This window comes from Vipera ursinii (genome assembly GCF_947247035.1).
Source record: "Vipera ursinii genome assembly, chromosome: 2".
Taxonomy (NCBI): Eukaryota; Metazoa; Chordata; class Lepidosauria; order Squamata; family Viperidae; genus Vipera; species Vipera ursinii.
In genome coordinates, this window is record NC_139513.1 from 267,109,136 (window position 1) to 267,134,672 (window position 25,537).

The 25,537-nt window shown below is 36.3% G+C and overlaps 1 protein-coding gene across 4 annotated transcripts in view; it reads right to left on the reverse strand.

Moving 5' to 3' along the window:
- Positions 1-25,537, reverse strand: part of IPO11 (importin 11) — a 74,977-nt gene that overhangs the window by 22,100 nt on the left and 27,340 nt on the right. For all 4 annotated transcript variants that reach the window (XR_014491448.1, XM_083354587.1, XM_083354586.1 and 1 more), the window contains exons 16-25: positions 24,830-24,956; positions 17,838-17,871; positions 17,676-17,716; positions 16,607-16,723; positions 14,213-14,326; positions 12,242-12,357; positions 8,771-8,847; positions 5,741-5,820; positions 4,173-4,253; positions 688-783 (exon numbers count right to left, since the gene is read on the reverse strand). Coding sequence is in view for 3 of the 4 variants with exons in the window: in XM_083354587.1 (XP_083210713.1) it covers positions 688-783; positions 4,173-4,253; positions 5,741-5,820; positions 8,771-8,847; positions 12,242-12,357; positions 14,213-14,326; positions 16,607-16,723; positions 17,676-17,716; positions 17,838-17,871; positions 24,830-24,956 (883 nt within the window). In the remaining variant the exon portion in view is untranslated. The remainder of the gene's footprint in view (positions 1-687; positions 784-4,172; positions 4,254-5,740; positions 5,821-8,770; positions 8,848-12,241; positions 12,358-14,212; positions 14,327-16,606; positions 16,724-17,675; positions 17,717-17,837; positions 17,872-24,829; positions 24,957-25,537) is intronic.

The following is a 25,537-nucleotide window of genomic DNA, read 5'->3' on the forward strand; positions in this document are numbered from 1 at the left end:
TAATGAATTCTTCTACATTCAAAATAAAATAAATGCTAGAACATAATCTCTGGGATGCTCTAATCAGTTTCTGCACCTGAGGCAAACAGGAGAAACCAATGAATTTGGAATTGATCTTGTCTCCCACAAGGCAGAGGTGTATTTTGAAAGTGTCAATTTTCACTATCCTACTCCACAGCAAAAAACATATGTGGTTAATTGAAAATCTTGGGTTCAGGATATCATTTTATCAAGATATTAATATTGTATCTCATGCATCCCCCAGTGTCTTAAGTAGGTGATTTGAAACTGAAGAATTTGAGAGGGATTGAAAGATAATAGTCAATTTCTAGGGGGAAAATATTAAAATTTCCAACAATAAAACTGTATAATTAATTATCTAAATAATTCACTATTCTGAGAAGTAATATAGAAATGGCAATATACTCGTTCTATAAATGTGCACTACATATTTAACTCTGATTTTAAAAGTCATAAAAAAGTATTATAATACCAGTATACAGAGCCATTCTATAAACTGCATTAACTCACTTTGTCATAGTATTAGAAAAGAAAAAAAATGGAGCTAGCAGTAATTAACACTGAAGACAAATTTATACAGGAAGCATTTAAAATTTTTCAGTAGTTCCCTATTAAGGTTTTTTTAATTCCTGACTAAGTAACACATTATGGCTAAGAAGCCCTTACTTCCCCCTGTACAATTCCACGAACCACAGATGGCAAAAGAGATTGAAACATTTCAGGACCCAGCACTGGATTCACTTTGAAAACATTTTCAACAACCTGAAAGATATTAATCAGATTAATTATTCAAACAGTCTCTTTGTTTCAATCAGCAGAGAAGTGTACTATAATATATATGGCATAAAACAATACTGATACACTTGAGTTAAGCTTGACTTCTGGTGACTAGATAAACTTGCTGTATTCTTGGCAACACTACTATCTATCTATCTATCTATCTATCTATCTATCTATCTATCTATCTATCTATCTATCTATCTATCTATTTATTTTTGGGACTTATATGCCGCCCTATCTCCCGAAGGACTCAGGGTAGCTAACAACAATAAAAATAAAATAATACAAAAGTTAAAAAAGAATTAAACTAGCAGCCCCAATAATAAGTTAAAAACATTTTAAAAATCCCTGTCAGTCCAGGTCAGCCTGATGGAAAAGGAATGTTTTAAGGCCGCGGCGAAAGGACCGGAGATCCAGGGCCATCTGGAGCTCAAGGGGAAGTTGGTTCCACAGGGCTGGTGCTCCCACAGAGAATGCCCTCCCCCTGGGGGTCGCCAGCCGACATTGTCTAGCCGACGGCACCCTAAGGAGGCCCTCCCTGTGTGAGCGCACTGGGCGATGGGAAGTCGTTCCCGGCAGTAGACGGTCCTGCAAATATCCCGGGCCTAGGCCATGTAGGGCTTTAAAGGTAAGAACCAACACCTTAAATCTCACCCGGAGGGCAACCGGTAACCAATGCAGCTCACGCAGGAGGGGTGTAATATGGGAGTATCGGGATGCTCCCATCACTACCCGCGTGGCCGCATTCTGCACCAGCTGGAGCCTCCGGGTGGTCTTCAAGGGCAGCACCATGTAGAGAGCATTGCAGTAATCTATACGGGAGGTAACGAGTGTGTGAGTGACCATACGTCGGGCATCTCGGTCCAGATAGGGGCGCAACTGGCGCACCAGGCGAACCTGGGCAAATGCCCCCCTGGCCACAACTCCTATATGATCTTCAAAACTGAGTTGTGTATCCAGGAGGACGCCTAAGTTGCGCGCCCTATCAACGGGAGGTAACACCTCTCCTCCCATAACCAAAGATGGAACCTCTTGGTCTAAACGAGATGCCGGTACGTAAAACCACTCAGTCTTGGCCGGGTTGAGCTGGAGCCTGTTCTTCTCCATCCAGATCCGTACCACTTCCAAGGCAACAAGACATCACGTCGAGGGCATCGCTGGAGTAATTGCCATTACTTTCCTTGATCATTCTTTTCATTTCCCTGTGTAGCCTACAAATTTGGTATTCTCTAATGTTCTATATCAGGGGTGTCAAACTGCCAGCCAGAGGGCAGGATGCGTCATGAAGAAACTGCCTACTCCATTGCCAGCAATAGGGAAAAAGCTCTGATATGTCGTGCGACGCCACAAGACATCACGAGTTTGACATGTCTGTTCTATATTATGCTTTTATTCATTTGAACATATTGGTATTTTTTCAACTACTGTGTTGAGCTTTGTCTCTTGTTCCCATTTACCAAGTTTAATGCTGTTATGTTAGAATTAGAACCAAAAAATCCGGCTTTCTTATAAAGTGGAGAGACATTACAGCAATACTCATTTTCGATGCCTTGAACCAAAAGATGGATTGATTGAATGTCATTGATGTTATATATTCTTTATGATCACTTCATGGGAAGCAATTCTCTCTCACAACAAATATTATAAAGATTTTTTAAAAAAACAGATTGCTGAAATGATATCAGTAAGGTTATAACAAGTGGTGTGTGGCATTATTCAAACAAAACGTTTAGTTCAGGTAACTGAATGTTAAATGATAATTTGTCTCTCCTTCAATTTTCAAAAGTAAGAATAAAGAAAGATTCAAAAAAATGTTTGACAACAATTCCTGAAAACTGCTTACTGATATAATTGTTTCTACTGCAATGCTCTCTACATGGGGCTGCCCTTGAGGACCACTCGGAGGCTTCAGCTGGTGCAGAATGCGGCCGCGCGAGTTGTGATGGGGGTTTCCCGATACTCCCATGTAACGCCTCTTCTCCGTGAGCTGCATTGGCTTCCAGTTGCCCTCCGGGTGAGATTCAAGGTGCTGGTGATGACCTATAGAGCCCTAAATGGCATGGGTCTGGACTATCTTCGGGAGCACCTGCTGCCAGCATCAACTTCCCATCGTCCTGTGCGCTCCCACAGGGAGGGCCTCCTCAGGGTGCCGCCGGTCAGGGAGCGCCAGCTGGCGGCCCCCAGGGGAACAGCGTTCTTGGTGGGCGCGCCTGCCCTTTGGAATAAGCTGCCTGTGGAACTCTGGATGGCCCCCAACCTTCACTCGTTTCGCCGGGACCTAAAAACTTGGCTATTTGAGCTTGCCAGCCTGGACCGAGGGTTTTGGGTTAAGGTTTTAATTTTTAATTATTTTGGGGCTATTTAATTTTATTTTATTTTAACCTGTATATATTGTACTGTTTTAATTTGCCCTGTAAACCGCCCTGAGTCCCTCGGGAAAAGGGCGGTATATAAATCTACATAGATAGATAGATAGATAGATAGATAGATAGATAGATAGATAGATAGATAGATAGATAGATAAATATCATCAATTCCCTTATGTATTTTATGAAGGGCATTTTAAATGATATGGTTAATCTAAGATATATAACTACAATTTTCTAAATTTTTGCTTTCTTATTCAAAATGCCAACTTCCTAAAAAAACAAGCTTGTCTATACGTTTTATATACTCTTTTCATCTATTTCTCTTCAACTTCATCTCTTCCTATTATTCAATCGCACATTTGTTTCTCTGGAATTTTCTTCAAAAGTTCCACTCTTCAATAAATCTTTTCCTACTACCCTTGATTTGAAATTAAATTGTTTCAGTACACAAACTATTTCAAACTATCATATATTATTTTAAAGGACAGATAAAAATAGTAAAATGCCTTTTAAGTGCTTTATTTATAAACTATATTTAATAAAATAAATTTGATTGGAAGTGAAGAGAGTGTAATATTTATCAGCAATGTTTATTTATTTTCAATTTCACAGTACAACAACACTTTGGAGATTATGAGTTCTAGTTCTGCTTTAGGCATGAAAGCCAGGTGGATGACTTTGGGATAGTAATTCTCAGCCCAACCAATTTCACAGATTTGTTGTTGGAGGGAAAATAGAAGGAGGAAGATTATGTATGTTTGCCACCTGAGTTATTTATGAAAATAATAAAGCCAGGATACAAATAAATAAATATAATCTAGTAATAATAATAATTTGACTAAGTAGTTAATTGAATAAGGAGTGTTAGTACCATTTTACAAAATCTGCAATGCTTGTTTGATAACAGACAATGAAATGCAAGCAAGTTTATAACTGCATTTAATTTAAAAATCTAGACATTAATAAATTAAATTAACAATAAATTAAAGATCAATTCTTTACCTTCAGAACTTGAACTTGACCTTCAGTAGTTACATCTTTTAAGATCTGGCAAAATGATCTGCAGAGATCAGATGAATAGATCTAGAATAAAAATTAATGTATAATTCCATTGTCAATTTGCTTATAAAAATTTATTGAAAGTCATGACATAATTTGCAAAGATGTGCATTAAACCAATAATTATAATTTTTAATATCATTCTATATAGCTGAAGCTGTTTTGTTTTCTAGCTTTAATGTCCAATATAAGCTTATAATATAATCTTTACTTTCATTAGCTTTAAAAGAATTATTTTTAAATTGTTCCTCCTCCAACATTTCTCTGCCTGTAACAGGTGGATACAATAAAACTAGGCTTATGCATTGCTGCATATGAACTCATTGAAAGACCATTCATTCATTATCACTTCAACTGCATCCAGAAACAACTTTTCCAAAAAGGCAAAAGCCCAGGGAAGAAACAGGGACATAAAATTCATAGTCAAAATTCTAATTTGTCTCATCTATTCTAATAATGCTAACAGGACAGGCAATGAGGCATACATAAGCAAAAATAAGATAGTAAGAAGTTCTATTATAACTGTTAAAATGACTTTCAGTTTTTACTTTGGAGGTGAGTACATGAGATTGTCATTAGCACTTACAGTAATTTGCATACAAAAATTAAGTAGGTTAAAAGCCTTATATTTCACTTTTAATTTTGCTAAATGAAGCTAGTTTATGAACCTGAAAGGTGTCACCCATAAAACCAAAACATTTAACTGATTCTTAGCCACAGTGTACTATAATAAAAGAAACAAATCCAAATACTAAGAATGCTGAAACTGAAGGTACAGAGACCTTAATAATAAAAAAATCCACTTTCAAGTTAACACAGTAATAACACAAAAAAAGATATTAACTATAATCAGTGCCCAGAAATTTAATTATATAATTGACTAAACTGTACAGTGCTATCCTTTTTTACTGACTTCGTTTTTTTAAATCACATGTATATCTCAAGGACTGTATTCAAAATGTATCTACACATAATCCTTGTAAGGCATGTAAGCAGCTGTGAGGTTCGTCATAATTTAACAGTTACTAAGAAACTAGTCATAAGCTGAAGACTACTTGTGCTTTGAATCAAGAACTGTTGAGGGAAGCAGATGCAATAAAACAATTTTGATCACATTTGATTTGCTTTTTCCAATATACTCTCCAATATATAGGACTGGCTACAAATTTGCTAAGTAAGCCATTTATCCATGCAAAGTAGAACTGTAAAAAAACTTGCTGCTCTAATTAACCACCAATAGGTAGAATTTGAGGAAGATAGCAATTGGCTATCATAATGGATAAATTTATTTATTTATTTTTGATGTTTATTCTTTATCATATTTCTACAATAAAATATTGGCACAAAGTTATTTCTCATCCTGTTACCGTAAAGCACACAAAGAAAAAAGTAGAGCCAATTAATTATTACAATGCTACATGAACTAATTATTCATAGAATGGACAAAAGATTAACTCAAGAAAATTCAAGCTTCATGAAATATATAATATTGAATTTGATTTGATACATACCTGAAGAAATTCAGATGAAGATAAAAAAAGATAAGCGTTGATGATCTTAAAGCAAGTTCGCAGGTTTTCTGAACTTAATTCTAGAAAATGAGCATCAGATGATTTTAGCTTTTTTGCTACAGTTTAATACCACTTAAGTAAACCGAATTCTAGGTAATATTCTGTAACACAGATAGTTCTTGACGTACAACCACAAGGAAGCCCAAAATTTCTGTTGCTAAGTGAGACACTTGTTAAGTGAGCTTGCCCAATTTTATAAAATTTCTTGCCATAGTTATTAAGTGAATCACACTGCAATTGTTAAGTTAGTAACATGTTTGTTAAATGAATCTGGCTTCCCCATTGACTTTGCTTGTCAGGTCACAAAAGGTGATCACATGACCCCAGGAGACTGCAAAGATCATAAATATGAGTCAGTTGTCAAGCACTGAATTTTGGTTATGTGAACATGGGGTTGCTGCAATAGCCATAAGTGTGAAAAGCAGTCATAAGTCCCTTTTTTCAGTCCTTTTCAGTTCAGTGTAAGTTTGAACAGTCACTAAATGAACTATTTTAAGTCAAGTACTACCTGTATATCCATTTTTTTCTTATAAATTATTGTAAAATCATCTAAATATCCATTTATACTATCTGGAAATTACTCCTGAAAACCATGGTTTTAATTTCTGATTACTGATTATTGAGAAGGCTATTACAATGTCATTAGAAGTACAATGGAATCTGTATGTTTGCATATATAATTCATTCAAACATTTATATACTGCCCATTTCAAAAGTCAGTTACTTCTCATTTTAGATAAAACCACCTCCATAGCAAAATATTGGTTCGCTTAATGACTGTAGCATTCATTTTATAACCATGGTGTTCACTCAATGACTGCCATAAAAAAAAATAATGTAAAATCGACTGTTGGGTTCAGATTGGAATTGGATTTGTTGAGATTCAGTGTTTTGTTTTTAATTTAAAATAAAACTTTTTTTTCATTTTTGGGACACTCTTATACTAGAAACTTCCTCATATAGTTCTACACAGACAAAGATTGCAGTATGATTCACAGATGGGGAAGAAATGGAGGTAGTGACAGATTTTATTTTCCTGGGTTCCAAGATCACCACAGACGGGGACTGCAGCCAAGAAATTAAAAGACTCTTGCTCCTAGGGAGGAAAGCCATGGCAAACCTAGACAGCACACTAAAAAGCAGAGACATCACCCTGCCAACAAAAGTGCAGGCTATGGTCTTCCCAGTTGCAATGTATGGCTGTGAAAGTTGGACCATAAGAAAGGCTGAGCGCCAAAGAATTGAGGCCTTTGAACTATAGTGCTGGAGAAGACTCCTGCGAGTCCTTTGGACTGCAAGGCGATCAAACCGTTCAGTCCTGGTAAATGTAAAAACAGTGAATTTCTTTCGGCTTTCGATAAAGAATATTATAAGAATAAAGTATATTAAAAATAAAAGAATTGAGGCCTTTGAACTCTGGTGCTGGAGAAGATTCCTGCGAGTCCCTTGGACTGCAAGGCGTTCAAACCGGTCAGTCCTAGAGGAGATCAACCCTGACTGCTCTTTAGAAGGCCAGATCCTGAAGTTGAAACTCAGATACTTTGGCCACCTAATGAGAAGGACGGACTCACTGTAGATGAGCCTAATGCTGGGAAAGATTGAGGGCAATAGAAGAAGGGGACGACGGAGAATGAGGTGGCTGGATGGAGTCACTGAAGCAGTAGACATGAGCTTAAATGGACTTCTAGAAGATGGTAGAGAACAGGAAGGCCTGGAGGAACGTTGTCCATGGGGTCGCGATGGGTCGGACACGACTTCACAATTAACAACAACAATTACAAAATCAACGTTCCAAAGTTGTCACTGTTCAATCACATTTTGCACCCTAAAGTGTCTTAATCACATACAATTACACAAGAAAATAATTTTCCTTTCAATTTGAGATTTGATAGAAAAGGACTACAGGTAGTCCTTGATTTATGACTACAACTGAGTCCACCATTTTCTGTTGTTAAGCAAGGTAGTTGTTACATGAACTTTGCTCCATTTTATGACTTTCCTGCCACAGTTGTTAAGTGAATCACTGCAATTGCAGTTGTTAAGTTAGTAGCACAGTCATTAAGTGAATCTGGCTTCACCTTGACTTTGTCAGAAATTCGCAAAAGGTGATCATATGACTCCAGGATGCTGCACCTGTCATAAATACATGCCAGTTGCCAAAAGTCCATATTTTAATCACATGACCATGGGGATGCTGCAATGGTCATAAGTATGAAAACTCGTAAGTCATTTTTTCAGTGTTGTTGTAAATCGAGTGATTGCTAAATGAATGGTTGTAAGTCGAGGATTATTGTGTAAAGATACAATATTGAATTGTAGTAATCAGAAGCCAAAATAAAAAATATTATGCTAATCTCCTGGCAAACCCTGCTTTATCTGCAGGAACTTGTGATGAAAGCAAATCACATTTCTCCTTAACTAGAAACATGGAACCCAAATAATCTAGCTATAACTGCATATACAAGTAGAGTGGTTTTTAAAATATTATCTATGAAAGAAGATAAATTACACACAAGACTAAAAAAATGACATCTTAAAAAGGTCAAAGATATACATACATTCTGGAAAAAAATCTCCAAAATACTTTTTATTTAATATTTATAAGATAAGAACAGAGATCACAGCTCAATAATGCTTATAGAACAAGTGATCACATTTAAGGTAACTTATCAACAACTCTACCTGGTAAATATAAAAACAGTGAATATACCACTCCTCTTGATAAATCTACATATTGTAGTGAATGGAGTATTTATTGTACAATTAGACACTCTGCAATAACAGATGCAATGGAACATGCAACATAAACAGAATTTAAATTTTTCAGAAGGATTGGTTTACAATATCTTATATCATTCATTCTTCAGTTATTTAGATGAATTTTTTTTAAAAAACCCAATTTTGTATAGAAGAAAAATATTATACAATTTTTGAATCCGAATACATTAAATTCAAATACTGATGGCTTACCAAGAAGAGCTGACATGTTCTGGAATATTCGCAACAGCTCTGCAGTTAGGCAAGGACTATTCTCTAACGTTACTAGCCTAGACAAACAAATAAAATAACATTAAATAATAGAATATTTCCTAGAAACTAGAGTATGTCACAATATTTTGAACAGTTTTTAAGTTCACATACTAATGTGGTAATGTGAATAGATAAAAGGAAGTGAGATATTTTCTTTTACAAATATAGTGTTTTAGTAATTTGGTAACATATTACTTTATACTGTAACTTAAAATTTTTTATATAGGTAGTCCTTGAATTGTGACCATTCATTCAGTGACCATTCAAAGTTACTATGGCACTGAATGAATGTGGTTAAGACTAGCCCCTGGAGTTCTGACCATCCCAGAACCAGTGGTCATGTAATGGCAATCTGGGTGCTTGGCAACCCATTTCCACTGACAACTGCTTGACATGTAATCATGATCACCATTTGCAATCTTCCAGGCTAGCTTCCCCACTCAGTCAAAGGGAAGCTAGAAGGAAAGATTGAAGTTGCAGTGCTCTTCTCCACCCACATACCTCCCCCCAGCCATTGCACTCATGTCTTGTCAGCCACTCATGCATTACTGCATACTCTGCCTGACCCTCTTCCATTCTCCACCCATCTCTTCACTGCTTTCCTCACTCAGCAGCAGTAGCTACTTACCTGACTGTGTGCATGGGAATTACAACTTCCTGCCGGCTTCCCCACTGATTGGTTGCAAAAAGACAGCAGGAAGTTGCCTTTTCTAACAGCCAGGGGATTCAGTTAACAACAATATCCCCAGACTGCAGAAATTGCTGTTGTAAGAGATGTGATAATGTTTTAAGATTGCATTGCTTTGTTATGCAAATTCTGTAAAACAAGATGTATATGGTAGTAATGAAGAGAGAAACTAATAATAGAATGAGATGCAGAAACCATAGAAAGTAAAGGTATATCTATAGTTTCTGTCTCTCATTCTAATATTAGTATCCCTTTTCACTGCTACCATATACATCTTAAGAAAACTGTGAGACTTTGGATCTGTATATCAATTTACAAAAACAGATATTGAATAGTACAGTTGCAAGAAAAAGTATGTGAACCCTTTGGGATTACGTGGAGTTTTGCATGAATTGGCCATAAAATGCGCTCTAAATGTCATGTAAGTCACAACAATAGAAAAACAGTCTGCTTAAAATAATACTACACAAACATTAGCTGTTGTCATGTTTTAATTGAACATAACATGTAAACATTCACAGTGCAGGATGGAAAAAGTATGTGAACCCCTAGCCTAATGACTTCTCCAAGAGCTAATTGGAGCCAGGAGTGAGCCAACCTTGACTCCAATCAGTGTGATGATATTGGATGTGTTGCTGACAGCTGTCCTGGACCTGATCTTTCTGGACCTGACTGTGTATGTGTATATATATGTGTGTGTGTGTGTATATATATATGTATATGTACATATATATGTATGTATATGTATATATATATGTATGTATGTATGTATATATGTATATATGTGTATATATGTATATATGTATATATGTATATATGTATATATGTATATATGTATGTATGTATGTATATATATATAAGCATATATCATATATACATGAAATCAAGTATATGCAAGGATATAAATGATCTAAAACCTCAACATAGATTCATATCACTCAGTTTTGTCCCCAAATACAAATAACCTTCAAGTTACATGCTTACTACTGTGGGTTGTATAAAAACACTTTTCACACAGGCTTGTAGCACAGTGTTTCTGCTGCCTCCTTGTGCCTCCTTCTTTTATTAATCTGACTGTACATGACAGAGGGTACCTTTTATACTCAAGACCGGAACAGGTTAGCTCCAAGCTCTTCTACCCAAAGGTTACTCAAATGTAGTCTGTGCTGTGGTTTCTAAATTAATCCATCACTCTGGATTTTTCTATACCCATTTCTTTATGCTCTAGCTGGGCAGCTCACTGAGCAGTGATACATTGTTTCTGTCCCCTTTGGTTTCCTGCTGTATTTCCCTTATGGCCATATCCTTCTCATTTCATTTTGCTCTTGTTCTCAGCTGCTAAACTTCCTGTTTATTCCTTTTCATGCAAAAGCAAGGAAGGAAAGAGCTAGGCAGACTTTTTAATGGCAAACAGGTTATACTGGAACAATGAGTGTCATACCAGCCAAATCCCAATATAAAACAATCTGGTTTTTTTTCCTGGTAATAACACAAAAGGAAGATAGACCTGCACATGTTCTTACGTGGAAAACAATAAGTTGTTTTAAAAATACTAAAATCAGTAAGTAAAAACAATATTAAGTTCTTGATTCTCTCCCACTGAACCCAAATGGTGATTGCATCAAATTATTTATAAACTTTAAGACTACTACTGGTACATCAAATATTTTCTCCTTAAAACTGTACTCTAGGTCAGGGGTCCCCAACCCCTGGGGTGTGCAAGCAACAGGCAAGCGTGCGGAACTCCATTTATGCAAATGAAGCTTTGTGGGCTCGGCTGCTTTTGCAGAACCATCCCCTGCCCACTGCTGTTGCTAGCCCACAGAACCAGAAAGGTTGAGGACCGCTGCTCTACGCATCCAAGCTCTCCAGGTTGACTCAGCCTTCCATCCTTCCGAGGTAGGTAAAATGAGGACCCAGATTGTTGGGGGCAATTAAGCTGACTTTGTAATAATGCCGCTTGGTGTGTGTGTGAAAGCCCTAATAAGCAGGCATATACATAGAATGAAGGCTACTGCTAAGCTTGTAAGCCGCCCTGAGTCTTTGGAAAAGGGCGGGATATAAATGGAATTAAAATAAAAAATAAAAATAAAAACATTTATTCTGGGTATATACTGTTAATTTGCCATTGCTGCGTATTCCCCAAACGACTGATATAGGCCATTAACTATCACTTTTCTATTATTGGGCCAAATTTGTCCTTGTAACGATTAGCATATATCTTAATAGATTATGATATTTTTATTTACTTGTTTTGAAAAGATTTCTAATAGAAAAAACAGATTTCAATTTAAGTTTTGTTTATAGTGACAGTGGTGGTATCAATATAAATAGTAATGTTTAGAATTTCACAGTGTTATAATTTCCCAAAATGATGTTTAGTTTTATATATTCAATTAATTATTTAATCAATGAAAAATGAAATAGCGAATTTTATACTTTATGGCAATTGTATGTTCTTTTTATTTACTGATATTTTGTATTGCATCTACTACATCTTTTCTCATTTTCTTCTTTTTATTTAATCATTTATGGCACGAGTGCCAAACTCGCGACATCATGTGACCTGTCGTGATGTATCGTGACTTTTTTCCCACTGCTGGCAATGGGGTGGGCGCAGTTTTGGCATGACACATCCGGTCCGCGAGCTGGCAGTTTGACACCCGATTTATGCTCTTCATGTATTATATTCTGTAAATGTTTTGAAAAGGAATAAAACTTACCATAATTCTAATCCATCTTCTAGGAGATACACATGAGGAGGCTGGCTAACATCAGTACTTAGCTGAATAACTGGCAGCAGAAAACTGTAAAGATTCTTGCTTTCTGCTCCTAGACCCTGCATAAAAAAATAATCAAAAGAAACAAAAAACTCCTATGGTCAAATTATGCATGTAATTGTTCCTATTTCGTTTGTAACAATGTGAAGTGATGGACTACCTACACCAGACATGTCAAACTCGCGACGTCACATGATGTTGCGCGATGTATCGGAACTTTTTCCCCATTGCCGGCAATGGGGTGGGTGCGTTTTCTTGTGACGTGTCCATTCTGTGGGCCGGCAGTTTGACACCCCTGACCTACGCTATATGGCTCTTCTTATGTTTTGGTGTCTGAACTTTAGCATGGGCAAGCTTCTGTCTCAGTGTGTTAGTGCAGCAGTCCCCAATCTTTGCGGCTTGATGGCCCGGATTGGGGGGGGGGAGGAGAGGGAAAGTGGCCACATGAACAGCAGCTCAACACATGCACATGCATGCATGTGCATGCAGCTCTACTCATGCAGGAGAGAAGAAAATCCTTTGGGGCACGGTTGAGGAGTGTTCAGAACTCTACACTGGAGAAACCAAGCAGAGAAACTTTACACAAAAGGAGGGCCCAGCACAGGAAAAGCAGCACTACAGGACCAGAATCAGGATATAGAGTACCTTCATTTTAAAGAAAAAGGACACTGTTTTGAGGACAATAATGTTCATATTTTGGACAGGCAGATGCTTTGAGAGAGGAGTAAAGTATCCACTTATGCCAAATAAATAATGATAAATAATAAAATGTGTTAGCAAGTTATTGGAGAAGAATCAACTAATAGGCTGATTCTAATGGAATACAAGTTCCATTAAAATGCTCCCAATTAAATTGTTATCAAATGAATTAACTATTATTAAGGGATGCAGCATCATTACCTTTAAACTTTAGATAGCAGAACATATCTTCCACTGATCAAGAACTAGAAATATTAAGTAGTTCAGATTTTATTCTGTTTATAATGATCTACATTTTTCCATAATAGAGATCAACTCTTCTACTTCAGAATAAAAAAGGCAGCCTTTTCTATCAAGATTATATCAAATATGCATTGAGATAAATGTAGAAAGCTTAGCAATGGAGGATTTATGAAAGAATTCAAAATTGCTCTCATCTTGCAGGATGAACCTTGTTGAGATTAAGAAGAGTTGAAATACAAGGCATAAGAATGTGAAGTGAAAGCAAAAGAAAAAAACCCTACAGAATAAGAAAAAAGGTGAAGTAGTTTGCAGAATCCTCCAAAATATGTATATAAAGAGGGAAGTAAGACTAGGGAGGAAATAAGAGGTGAAGTTAAAACAAATTCCCTTCTCTGAATTATAAACAACATTTTAAGAGCAACAAAAGGGAATCTTTCCACCATTTCTTTTTTCAAAACAAAGGTTTTAGCCATGATTTGGCCAGTAAAGATATTCTAGACATGTTGTATTGCTTTTTTGTTTCTTGTTAAAGTAATCTGTATAGTCTTGAGGAATTCCTGAGTTTTCATCTTGAACAAGGGTGCACAATCTGCATGTGATCCGAGAGATTCTTTTCTCTGCCTTTGTGGCCTTCTATCATGTATGCTAAAATTCACAGCACGTTTTCCTAGGATTTTAGTGTGGGAAACTCATAAACTATAGTGCACTCCCTAGGAGATTATCACAATTAAAAACAATTCAAATGTCTCTTTAAATGCCAATCACTACCCATATATGAACTAACCTTACCTACTTAATGACCTTCTGACCTTATCCACTCATTACTTATGTTCCTTTGCCACAGAAATGTTGCCTGTGCCTATTATAATGTAATAAAATGTGCATAGTAATATTTAATATGGTATTAAATTTTACTAGGATACAATATTATGTGAGTTAAAAATTCATGGAGAAAAAAAGAGAAGAATTTACCTGAATAAGATGAATTAGGGTAGTAAGAATAGCACATCTCAGCATATTGTGTTTTTCACTTTGTTTCCAAAGTAGAGGTAAATACTGAACCAAGCATGCTACATAAGGTTTTATCTGTAATCAAAAGCAATGTAATATTATTTTTAAGAGTGAAGTAAATCTCAACAGTTACATCTATAAAAATAAGAAATGAGCTAACTTATTGTATTAACATATCTATGTCTTAATTCCATGACTGCATATGTTCACAAAAATAAACACATTCATACTTTTTTTAAAAAAAATTACAAAATCAAGTGATAACAAAATATAGATGCAAACAGCTTTGATGAAGAATTAGCACCATTATTACAACAAGCCTTGGTGGAGCAGTGGGCTAATGCCTCCTTAAGTAACACCAGCTGCCTGCAATTAGTGCAGGTTCACACCCCACCAGGCTCAAGGTTGACTCAGCCTTCCATCCTTCCGAGGTGGGTAAAATGAGGACCCAGATTGTTGGGGGCAATAAGCTGACTTTGTAATAATGCCGCTTGGGGGGCCCCCGAAAGCCCTAATAAGCAGGCATATACATAGAATGAAGGCTATTGCTAAGCACATTGGTTTGTGCTTAAATTGTAAGCCGCCCTGAGTCTTCAGAGAAGGGCGGGATATAAATGGGATTAAAAAAACCAAACTACAGTATAAGAGAAGTTCTAGAAAAAAAAATCATATTTTCTTTCAGGTTCTAAATTATGTTATAAATACTATACGTGAATTATGTATAAAACAAATCAGTGCTGGATTTTATTACTGAGAATTAAGTACTGTTTTGAGGATGGTTAACAGGCATAGGAGGGACGCGGTGGCTCAGTGGGTTAGGACGCTGAGCTTGTCAATCAGAAGGTCGGCAGTTTGGCGGGTCGAATCCCAAGTGAGCGCCTGTTACTCATCCCAGCTTCTGCCAACCTAGCAGTTCGAAAGCACATAAAAATGCAAGTAGAAAAATAGGGACCACTATGGTGGGAAGGTAACAGCGTTCCGTGCGCCTTTGGCGTCTAGTCATGCCGGCCACATGACCACGGAGACGTCCTCGGACAAGCGCTGGCTCTTCGGCTTTGAAACGGAGATGAGCACTGGCCCCTAGAGTTGGAAACGACTAGCACGCATGTGCGGGGGAACCTTTACCTTTTACCTAACAGGCATAGATATCTATTAGGAAATATTTCAGGCAAGGCAATTATTTCCAGTGGTACTTTCTTCAGACAACAACAGCAAGGTAGAGGGTGTTCCTGACAGAAAACATTTAAACCAATTATCTATCATAACTCCTATTCAACAGCTCTTTAAAGAACAGGAAAGGAGTTCCGGATAAATCCACAGGAAGCATATGATATTATAAAGCATGTATTCAATCCTTAGACTAGAAGTTTCTTATCCTAAGTTATGTACTGTATTTGTAAGACAGAATTGTATCCTTTTAACTTGAGGCTGGCAGATCTTGGAAATGGTACTTGGAAATGGTTCTGCCATGAAAGCTGGGTAAAATACCTGGAGATTTGGACTGGAATGCCATTAAAGTTTTGCAGATATTCCAGGATCTTATTCTATGTTTTGTCAGAGGTTAAGGGAGCAATGAAAATTCAGTCTATGGAACTCGAGCTCATGAACATCCAAATACAGGTTTTCAACCCAAATAGGAATAGCATATCCTTTAGGATATTTGAATATTTTTAATGTAGTGTGGCTACTAATATATAGTAATCCTTTGGTTCCCCAATTTGCTAATATATTTTTGAAGAAATTTATTTTTATTGCATTTTATTTTTAATGTATTAGCTTAGCAATTTTATAAAGCAGGCTAAAATAGAAAGTGGCATACTATTTTAGTGAAAAAAACACACAAACCAAATTCGGCATTAGCATTAATGTGCTCAAATAAGTTGTAAACCTCAAACTTATTTTTTGGAAATCACTCAAAACCTGGCTTTGTCATCAGACCTAGGAATCTTAGAGGACCAGTGAGATCCATTGGTGATGTGGTTCCATTGCTGATCGAATCTCCTGCATATGTTCCATTTTAAAAAATGACTGTTTGACATCTTGTTTTTATACATTTTTGCTGTACTATTTTCTCATTCAATAACTTTTTGTGAAATGGGCAGTCATATAAACTTGATAAATAAATAAATAGCTTGATATAACTTCTTTTGTTTACTTATTTAGGAAAGAGAACAGAAGTCATAATTATGAAAAAATTCTAACAGTTACAGAACTTTAATGGCTGGATAATGCTTTTTTATTTAAAAATTCAACAAATTAAAATAATATGTAGTTCAACATGTTCAAGGAAATGTACTCCAATTTCTTTTTTAAAGTTTTATATGAATTTAAAAGTGAGATAAAAATGAAATTTACCTGCATATTGACTCTTTCAATTACACAGGAGAGAACATGGAGGACATGCATCTTTGTATCACATTCTCTAACTTCTTGAAGAAGTTTAAAGAGCAATGTAAACATAGATTCCAAGTACTACAGGAAAAAAAAGGTGTTAATAAGAATTGTTTTGGTTACTGATCCAAAATATTTAATAAGAGTAAATTTTACATCTGAAATATCTGGTCTATCTTTGCCTCGAACCCATTCCAATAAATCTTATTAAGCACTACTAAGATTCATTCAGTCCCTTCCTATTTCCAAATGAGTTTTTCTCCTTTTCTTTTTTATTCTCTATCCCTCATACATTTTCTATGAATCATATTTCCTCATACTCAGTTTTAAGATACCTGAAATGATAACAGCTCATTAAATATACTATATCTTATCAGAAATAACACAGGCCTGGCCTGATGGGATGGGGTGGGTTTGTTATTATGACTTTAATTTTAAATTTGTACTATGGGCATTGTTTAATCATGTTTTAATAATTTTAACTTTTGTATCTGTCTTTTACGTATTGCCCTGTTAACCGCCCTGAGTCTCTTGAGAGAAGGGCGGTATATAAATTAAATAAATAAATAAAATAAATAAACTAAAATATGTTTCTTTTATGAATCAGCAAGATAGAAACTCTAAAAAACATAGAAGTTGAGGACAACAAAAGGACTTTTAAATATTCCAAATGACAATTTTGCTAACATTTCATAATAATTACATAGTGATAATGAATTAATACAGTTTGCTGCAAGTTAATCTGCAGTTTGTTGCAGAATAAGAGCACTCTTTGGAGAATAATTGGATTGTTCACTGAACAATCTGGAAGATAATTATCATAAATAGCTTGCGAAATATTAAATACTAATTTTAACTTATTTCTTTTATAAAGCACTCTTTACATTTTAACTATGCCATAAGGAAGGATTGTTTTCCAAATTACATTTTTTCCCCTTGCTTTTCATTTATACACATTGCATACTACTACATCAACTTTTATAATTAAAATACCCCCACATTTCAACTGAAACATTACATATAAAATACTTACTGGTAAGAACTGGTCAGTCCTAAATTCAAAATCATCCACTGGTAAAATTGAGTTAAGAAAAACCAAACCCTGTATCTTATGATTTAAAACAAAACCCAAACCCAATCCAATCATTTTCAGCATTCTGTTATATCACAATGATTTACACAAAGAAAAGGATATCAAGTTTTAATGTTGTTGCTGTTTCAATACGGACCTGAGTGAAAACAATTGAATCAAAACATGTATTGCCCTGAGTGTTTATAAAATAATTTTAAAACATTATATTCCAATTCTTCTACTTAAGTTGATGCTAAACAACAGATTATAAATACAAATCATTTATTTATAGTCCCAGGCCAATAATACACAAATATAAATTTTAAAATGCAGGAAAACCAAACATGAAACATTTAAAAATGAGAAGAAATATCAAGGAATTTTTGAAAGCTATAGCTATTCCTAGAAACTTGCCAACCTTTATATACTGGCTACTCAAGATGGGTCTTACAGAAGCAAGACTGTAGTTTCTTGATCATAGAGGAATTAATGTTCCTAACATTTGGGATTATGAATGCCAGGTGAAATGGATGGTACAATGGGAAGCCTTAATAATACATAGTTAACTGACAATGTCTATAACTGATCAGACTTACTCATTTGTCTATAATTTCCATAAAAGGTACTGTGCCAATTCAAGACAACATTTCCTATACAGGGAGTGCAGAATTATTAGGCAAATGAGTATTTTGACCACATCATCCTCTTTATGCATGTTGTCTTACTCCAAGCTGTATAGGCTCGAAAGCCTACTACCAATTAAGCATATTAGGTGATGTGCATCTCTGTAATGAGAAGGGGTGTGGTCTAATGACATCAACACCCTGTATCAGGTGTGCATAATTATTAGGCAACTTCCTTTCCTTTGGCAAAATGGGTCAAAAGAAGGACTTGACAGGCTCAGAAAAGTCAAAAATAGTGAGATATCTTGCAGAGGGATGCAGCACTCTTAAAATTGCAAAGCTTCTGAAGCGTGATCATCGAACAATCAAGCGTTTCATTCAAAATAGTCAACAGGGTCGCAAGAAGCGTGTGGAGAAACCAAGGCGCAAAATAACTGCCCATGAACTGAGAAAAGTCAAGCGTGCAGCTGCCAAGATGCCACTTGCCACCAGTTTGGCCATATTTCAGAGCTGCAACATCACTGGAGTGCCCAAAAGCACAAGGTGTGCAATACTCAGAGACATGGCCAAGGTAAGAAAGGCTGAAAGACGACCACCACTGAACAAGACACACAAGCTGAAACGGCAAGACTGGGCCAAGAAATATCTCAAGACTGATTTTTCTAAGGTTTTATGGACTGATGAAATGAGAGTGAGTCTTGATGGGCCAGATGGATGGGCCCGTGGCTGGATTGGTAAAGGGCAGAGAGCTCCAGTCCGACTCAGACGCCAGCAAGGTGGAGGTGGAGTACTGGTTTGGGCTGGAATCATCAAAGATGAGCTTGTGGGGCCTTTTCGGGTTGAGGATGGAGTCAAGCTCAACTCCCAGTCCTACTGCCAGTTTCTGGAAGACACCTTCTTCAAGCAGTGGTACAGGAAGACGTCTGCATCCTTCAAGAAAAACATGATTTTTATGCAGGACAATGCTCCATCACACGCGTCCAAGTACTCCACAGCGTGGCTGGCAAGAAAGGGTATAAAAGCAGGAAATCTAATGACATGGCCTCCTTGTTCACCTGATCTGAACCCCATTGAGAACCTGTGGTCCATCATCAAATGTGAGATTTACAAGATGGGAAAACAGTACACCTCTCTGAACAGTGTCTGGGAGGCTGTGGTTGCTGCTGCACGCAATGTTGATGGTGAACAGATCAAAACACTGACAGAATCCATGGATGGCAGGCTTTTGAGTGTCCTTGCAAAGAAAGGTGGCTGATTTGTTTTTGTTGGTCACTGATTTGTTTTTGTTATGTTTTTGAATGTCAGAAATGTATATTTGTGAATGTTGAGATGTTATATTGGTTTCACTGGTAACAATAAATAATTGAAATGGGTATATATTTGTTTTTTGTTAAGTTGCCTAATAATTATGCACAGTAATAGTCACCTGCACACACAGATATCCCCCTAAAATAGCTATAACTAAAAACAAACTAAAAACTACTTCCAAAAATATTCAGCTTTGATATTAATGAGTTTTTTGGGTTCATTGAGAACATGGTTGTTGTTCAATAATAAAATTAATCCTCAAAAATACAACTTGCCTAATAATTCTGCACTCCCTGTATGAAATATACAGAATCTTATAAAGATATATAGGAATCATTCATGGCATATGCAGCTATGCCATAATTGGGATGGATAATTTTGGCGTTCTCACTTTGAGGTTCTAAATCCCAAATATTTTGTGTAAGTTTGATTAAGATTTTAACCAGGTCAAGTGATAATATTTCCGCAAGGTGAATCAGAGAGGGACAGGAAATATGACTTTAAGAAATTTAGACTGAAGAGCTTCTAAAGCAGGGCTATCCTTATAAACAGAGTTGTGCACTAGAACCTTAGTTGTTGCATAACTGAGGGAACTTAAAGAACTAAGAATTTCTCTAGAACAACAGGGCAATAAAAAAGAAGGGCCTTCTCCATGGTAGCTCCCTCCCTGTGGAACATCATCCATTTCAAAAGGCCCTGAAGGTATGATTTTGCTAGCTGGCCTCAGGACCCCAGGGCGATACAGGGCCCATCAAGTGGTTTCTTTGATTATCACTGGGGGGGAGATTTGGTTTGTTATTTGGAGGGTTTTTTTTTCCTCTAAGCCACTTGGAGTTGCGATGAGTTGCATAACTACTTAAATTTTCTTAATAAATGAAGTAAAATTAAAAAATTAAAAATTGAAATTAACTCTGAATAGTTGGCACGATTTTGCTATCACCTTTCTTGTGTATGGGGAAAGTGACAGAATTAAGCCACTCTTTCAGAAATGACAGTCTTATTAATCATAGTAGTATCTAACACAGAAGTCTGGCAATAAGGATTTATTTTCAGTAATTCTGACAAAATCATCTTTACCTGAGGTTTTGCCACTTTTAAATGAGAAATTAGTTTTTTGACTTCTAATTCTAAAATTGGGACCAAGCAGGGTAAGGATCAAAATCATCATCATCATTATTATATTCCCTTTTTTAGTAAATAGAAAATTTCACAAAAGAGAGATTCATTATAAAAATGAGAACAGCAGATTTAAATGTCATGATTACTTTAAAAATTGTATATTTAAAAAAATCTACAGAACAGTTTTCAATAAATATTTTATAAGAAAGTAAAAGTCTTTGAAAAAATCCTCCTAGGCTAATATATTTTTCGTACTTGCAAGGATCTGAAATGATACAATATAAATTAATAACATTCACATTTGAGAATAACTTTTGAGGTTGAAGACAAGAGGAAAGAGTGTACAAACTTTATTTTCTTTCTTTGTTATTGACAATATTCTCAATGAGAATATATAAAAAAATAATATTCTGCAAGGAGTCTGAACTAGAAACTACTATATGGAATATTGGTTTGCTGCAGACTGGCATGCCTGACACTGTCTTATCTTTTTTATTAAAAATGTTAGCTTTCTGCAAGGTTTTTCTTCCTGCTACCTGAATTCTCTGCCAGTCAGAATTATCAATGAATCTGAATTATACTCCATTAAGAGAAAAAAACACGTGAAGGTAGGATGCCCACACATAAATCCTATTGAATATTGAATAAATAAATCAATAACTACAGTCTAAAAATGATGGATAACTAGTGCAAATACATCTTCAGACTTTCTCTGTGATAGATACACTGTTCCATTACCCACAGCAAATTTTTGGATCAAAGACTTCCTTGATATCGTACAAAGCAAACACACCTTTGGGACATACAAAGTCGACCTCCTTAAGGTTTTCTATGATAGGTTTGCTGTATTTTGCAGCATATCCGTACTGAGGTTTTTGACAATCAAAGAGGAATGTAGTTCACATGAGATGTACTCAGGGCAAAGAAGCTGCATTTTAATTTAGGTAAGAGAGAGGCACTCCCAGAAAGAGAACCAGATAAAATTGACAAAGGCTTACAAATGAGTTACAACTGTTATAGTTAGGAGTACTTTGCATGAAATCCTAACTAAAACTGGGGAAAGAGATTTTGCTTAGTCAATGACATTCTGTTTAAACTACCATAATATGGGATAGTTAGAGCCACCTTAATGATTATTAAAAACAACTGAAGCAAAAAAACCCAGATGTCTGTATATAGATGGAACCAGAAGACAGAGCATTTGATTTTTATAGCTTAGCAGCTGCTGTTATTAATGCAAGCAGTACTTGTCTAGCGACCACAATTAGTACTGGCACACTGGCTGTTAAGTGGAGTACTCAGTAAATGAAATCAAGGCTATACTTATATCTTACTACACCTTTGCTTTGCTTTAGATTTGCAAAAGTCATATATATAAGGATTGGTTTCAAAGTTACTTTTTTATCAGTCGCAACTTAGAACTACTTACTAAATGAAGTAGTCATTAAATGAAGACTATATATACAGTCATGTGAAAAAGTAAGTATGTATCAATGTTTTATCTTTATTAAAACAGTATATGAAGATAAAGATGATATACAGATATCTATCCCATTAACGCAATACTAAAACTAGACAACTGGATTAAGAGAACTGTCGGTGACTCACTTAGAAAGGCCAAACTACCAAAGATAAACAGTGGCAGATAAGAAGCAGCGGATCCATCCTTCCACAATTCTACCGACGCCCCCAAATGCCTGAGATACCTCTCTGTCAAATCATATCATTATCAAGGACCCTTACCTACAACTTCGCAAAAGAATTAACAAAAAAGCTTGGCACTTCACAAGATGAAGCAAATACTCCATCAACTCTTCAATATAGGGTTTTCAAACAATCAGAGACCTGACTACAGAGGACGAAATCATGGTCTCATTTGATGCCACAGCTGTGTTCACATCCATAGATCTGGAGTTAGCCAAGGAATCCATGACCACATTGCTCCCCTCAGGACTATGGATTTCACCATACGCTTCCATTTTGATGGACAAACTTACCAAAAAATTAAAGGCACACCTATGGGATCACCACTTTCAGGACTTATAGTGGAGGTTGTTATGCAACGTCTAGAGACATAACACTTCCACAGTTACAACCCAAAAGCGATATGCAGACAACACCTTTACCATAATAAACAAGGAACAATTAGAAAACACCCACAGAACCATCAACAACATTTTCAAAGGAATCCAGTTTACCAGAAAAGAAGAAAAAAAACAACTCATTACTCATCGTGGACATCCTGATAAGCAGAGACCACAATGGCAAACTAAAAATACAAGTATATAGGAAAATCACCCACACCTATCAAGTGTTCCAATACCAAAGCAGCAACCAGCCTCCAACAAGGAGAGCTGCATAAGAACGTTATTATGCAAGGACAAACTCACTGCAGGAAGCCTGGCACTCTGATAAATTAGCCATCAGTAGACACATAGACATAAACAATATCTATATACTATGCAAAAAAGATAACCAACAAGACAAAAAGGGAACAAAAAGATCAAAGCACCTCCCCATCAGCATCCAGATGAGCACCGATTTAACTCCAAGACTAACATCAGACAAACAGTGAAGTAAACAATACCCCAATCAAGGAACTGCCAAACAAGTTAACAGTAAACAGCCCAACCTCTAAGACCACTCCCACCAATACTGACAGGGAAAGCCACTAGAATATAAACTGAGAGCAAACTCCATTCTTTCCTAGCACTGATAATGTTACCTAGTTTGGGTAATGAAACATCTGCAAGAAAACAACTAAGCTCAGAGAACAAGAAGAATGTCTCACAGATATCTTTGGCATTTGATCAATTGCTTAATGACCATTTGAAACTATGACGGGTCCAAAACAGGGGCTTTATAATCTGTAAAGCACATCTGGGCATCATAACATGTTGTGCCACCTTTCCCCTGATCATGTGACTTCATTTCTGGTTATTGGCAACCATGTTGCCTTTAAGATTGGTTGCAATGATTTGTGATCATATGACTGTGATTTGTGACTTTTTTACCGGATTGTGGCACTTTTTGCCAGTTTCCAGAAAAATGTTCCCATTTGGGAAAAATGGGTTTGCATTTAAGACTGTGAGTTTGCTTAATGACTGTGATTCTCTTAATGACTGCCACAAAAAGATGTAACATTGGGTCCAGTCATGTGAATGCCTTGATTTATGACCGTAAAGATTTATGGCCTGAAATCCAGTCCCAATTGCAGCTGAAAGTCAAGGGCTATCTGTAACTGAACAACAAAGGAAAGGGTATTAAAAACTGACTTTGAAATCTTTTTAATTAAATAGATATGCTACTTCCTTCTGTGGAAAAAATAAGTATGCTGTCAGCTTGAAAAAATTCTGGGGGTTTTAGAGACCTCTTTCACCATCTTGTGTCCTGCTCTGAGGCTGAACTTGCTGGGACAGCCTAGCCTAGGCTAGTTGACAGTTGTTTGAAATTCTTTTCACTTGTAGACGATCTTTCCAGACTCTATCAACCATCATTCTAAATGCCTCAGAGAGCTCTTTTAATCTAGGCATCATGATACACACAGTTTAAAAACAAAGAGCAAATCAAACTAAAATCTGAGATTTAAAATAGACAGGTGCCTTCCAGATACTCCTTAATGATGTTCTAATCATTTGAACCTGATTTGGTGCACCTGATTCTAATTTTAGGTATATCTAGAGTGGCAAATGAGGGGTATGCTTACTTTTTCCACATGCAAAATTTACATTTATGTTTATTTAAATTACACAATGGAGAACAAAATGTAAATGGTGCATGATTACTCTGAGATCAAACCACTGATCTGGCTTGGATCTAAAATAGATTATTTTAATTGGCTTAGCATAGATATGTTGTTCTGAACACTGAATACATCTTCACTTAGATATGATACTGGGGGGAAAAACTTTTTCAGATTTTCTGAATTATATAAAGAACATTTCAAAATCCATAGAGACATCCCTAACAAAAGAATGTGACAAGAAGCAAATATCAGTAAACTGAACATGAAAGGCTAGAAATATGACAAAGAAAAGCTACTTGTTAAAAAAAATCTAGACATACCACTAAATCTTCATCTTGAAGCAAATTACAGATTGTTTCATACAATATAGGTCTCAAATCAGACTTGAATTTCACAGAAATCCATTGTCCAATTAGCCAGATCACTCGCCGCCGTATTGGTTTATACCTATAAACAGAAAAAATATTTTTTGAAGTCACGGTTATTAAAATTGGTTACTAAAAGGCTCAATATCAAAACATTTTCAGTAATTTTATTCTGCCTACAATGTCTGAACATTTGCAGGGTTTTTTTAAACAATATTTGAATCTGGTGTTAGTTGATTGCAATTACTGTGTTTCCCCGAAAATAAGACCCGGTCTTATAATTTTTTTGCCTCCAAAAGAGGCATCAGTCTTATTTTCAGGGGATGTCTTTTGCACTGTCTCATCTTGTGGCGGCAGCACCAACAGGCCCATCCAGAAGGAGCCCGCATGGCCACCAGCCCACTTCTTCTGCAACTGCTTGCCACTGCTCGTGTGCGTCGTACCCCCAGCCTCCGTTTTGCCAGCACAGGCCTTCAGGAAAGACCTCTGCAGCTGAAAATGGAGCTCTGGGATGATGCCCACCCCTCTGTTCTAGCTTGATTTTTATGCGTATGCCTCGGCTTACCTCATGCAACCAGATGGTGGGACTGAGTGAGTGGGGTCTTAACTAGGGCTTATTTTGGGGGTAGGGCTTATATTAGGCACAAACGTAAAAATCAAGCT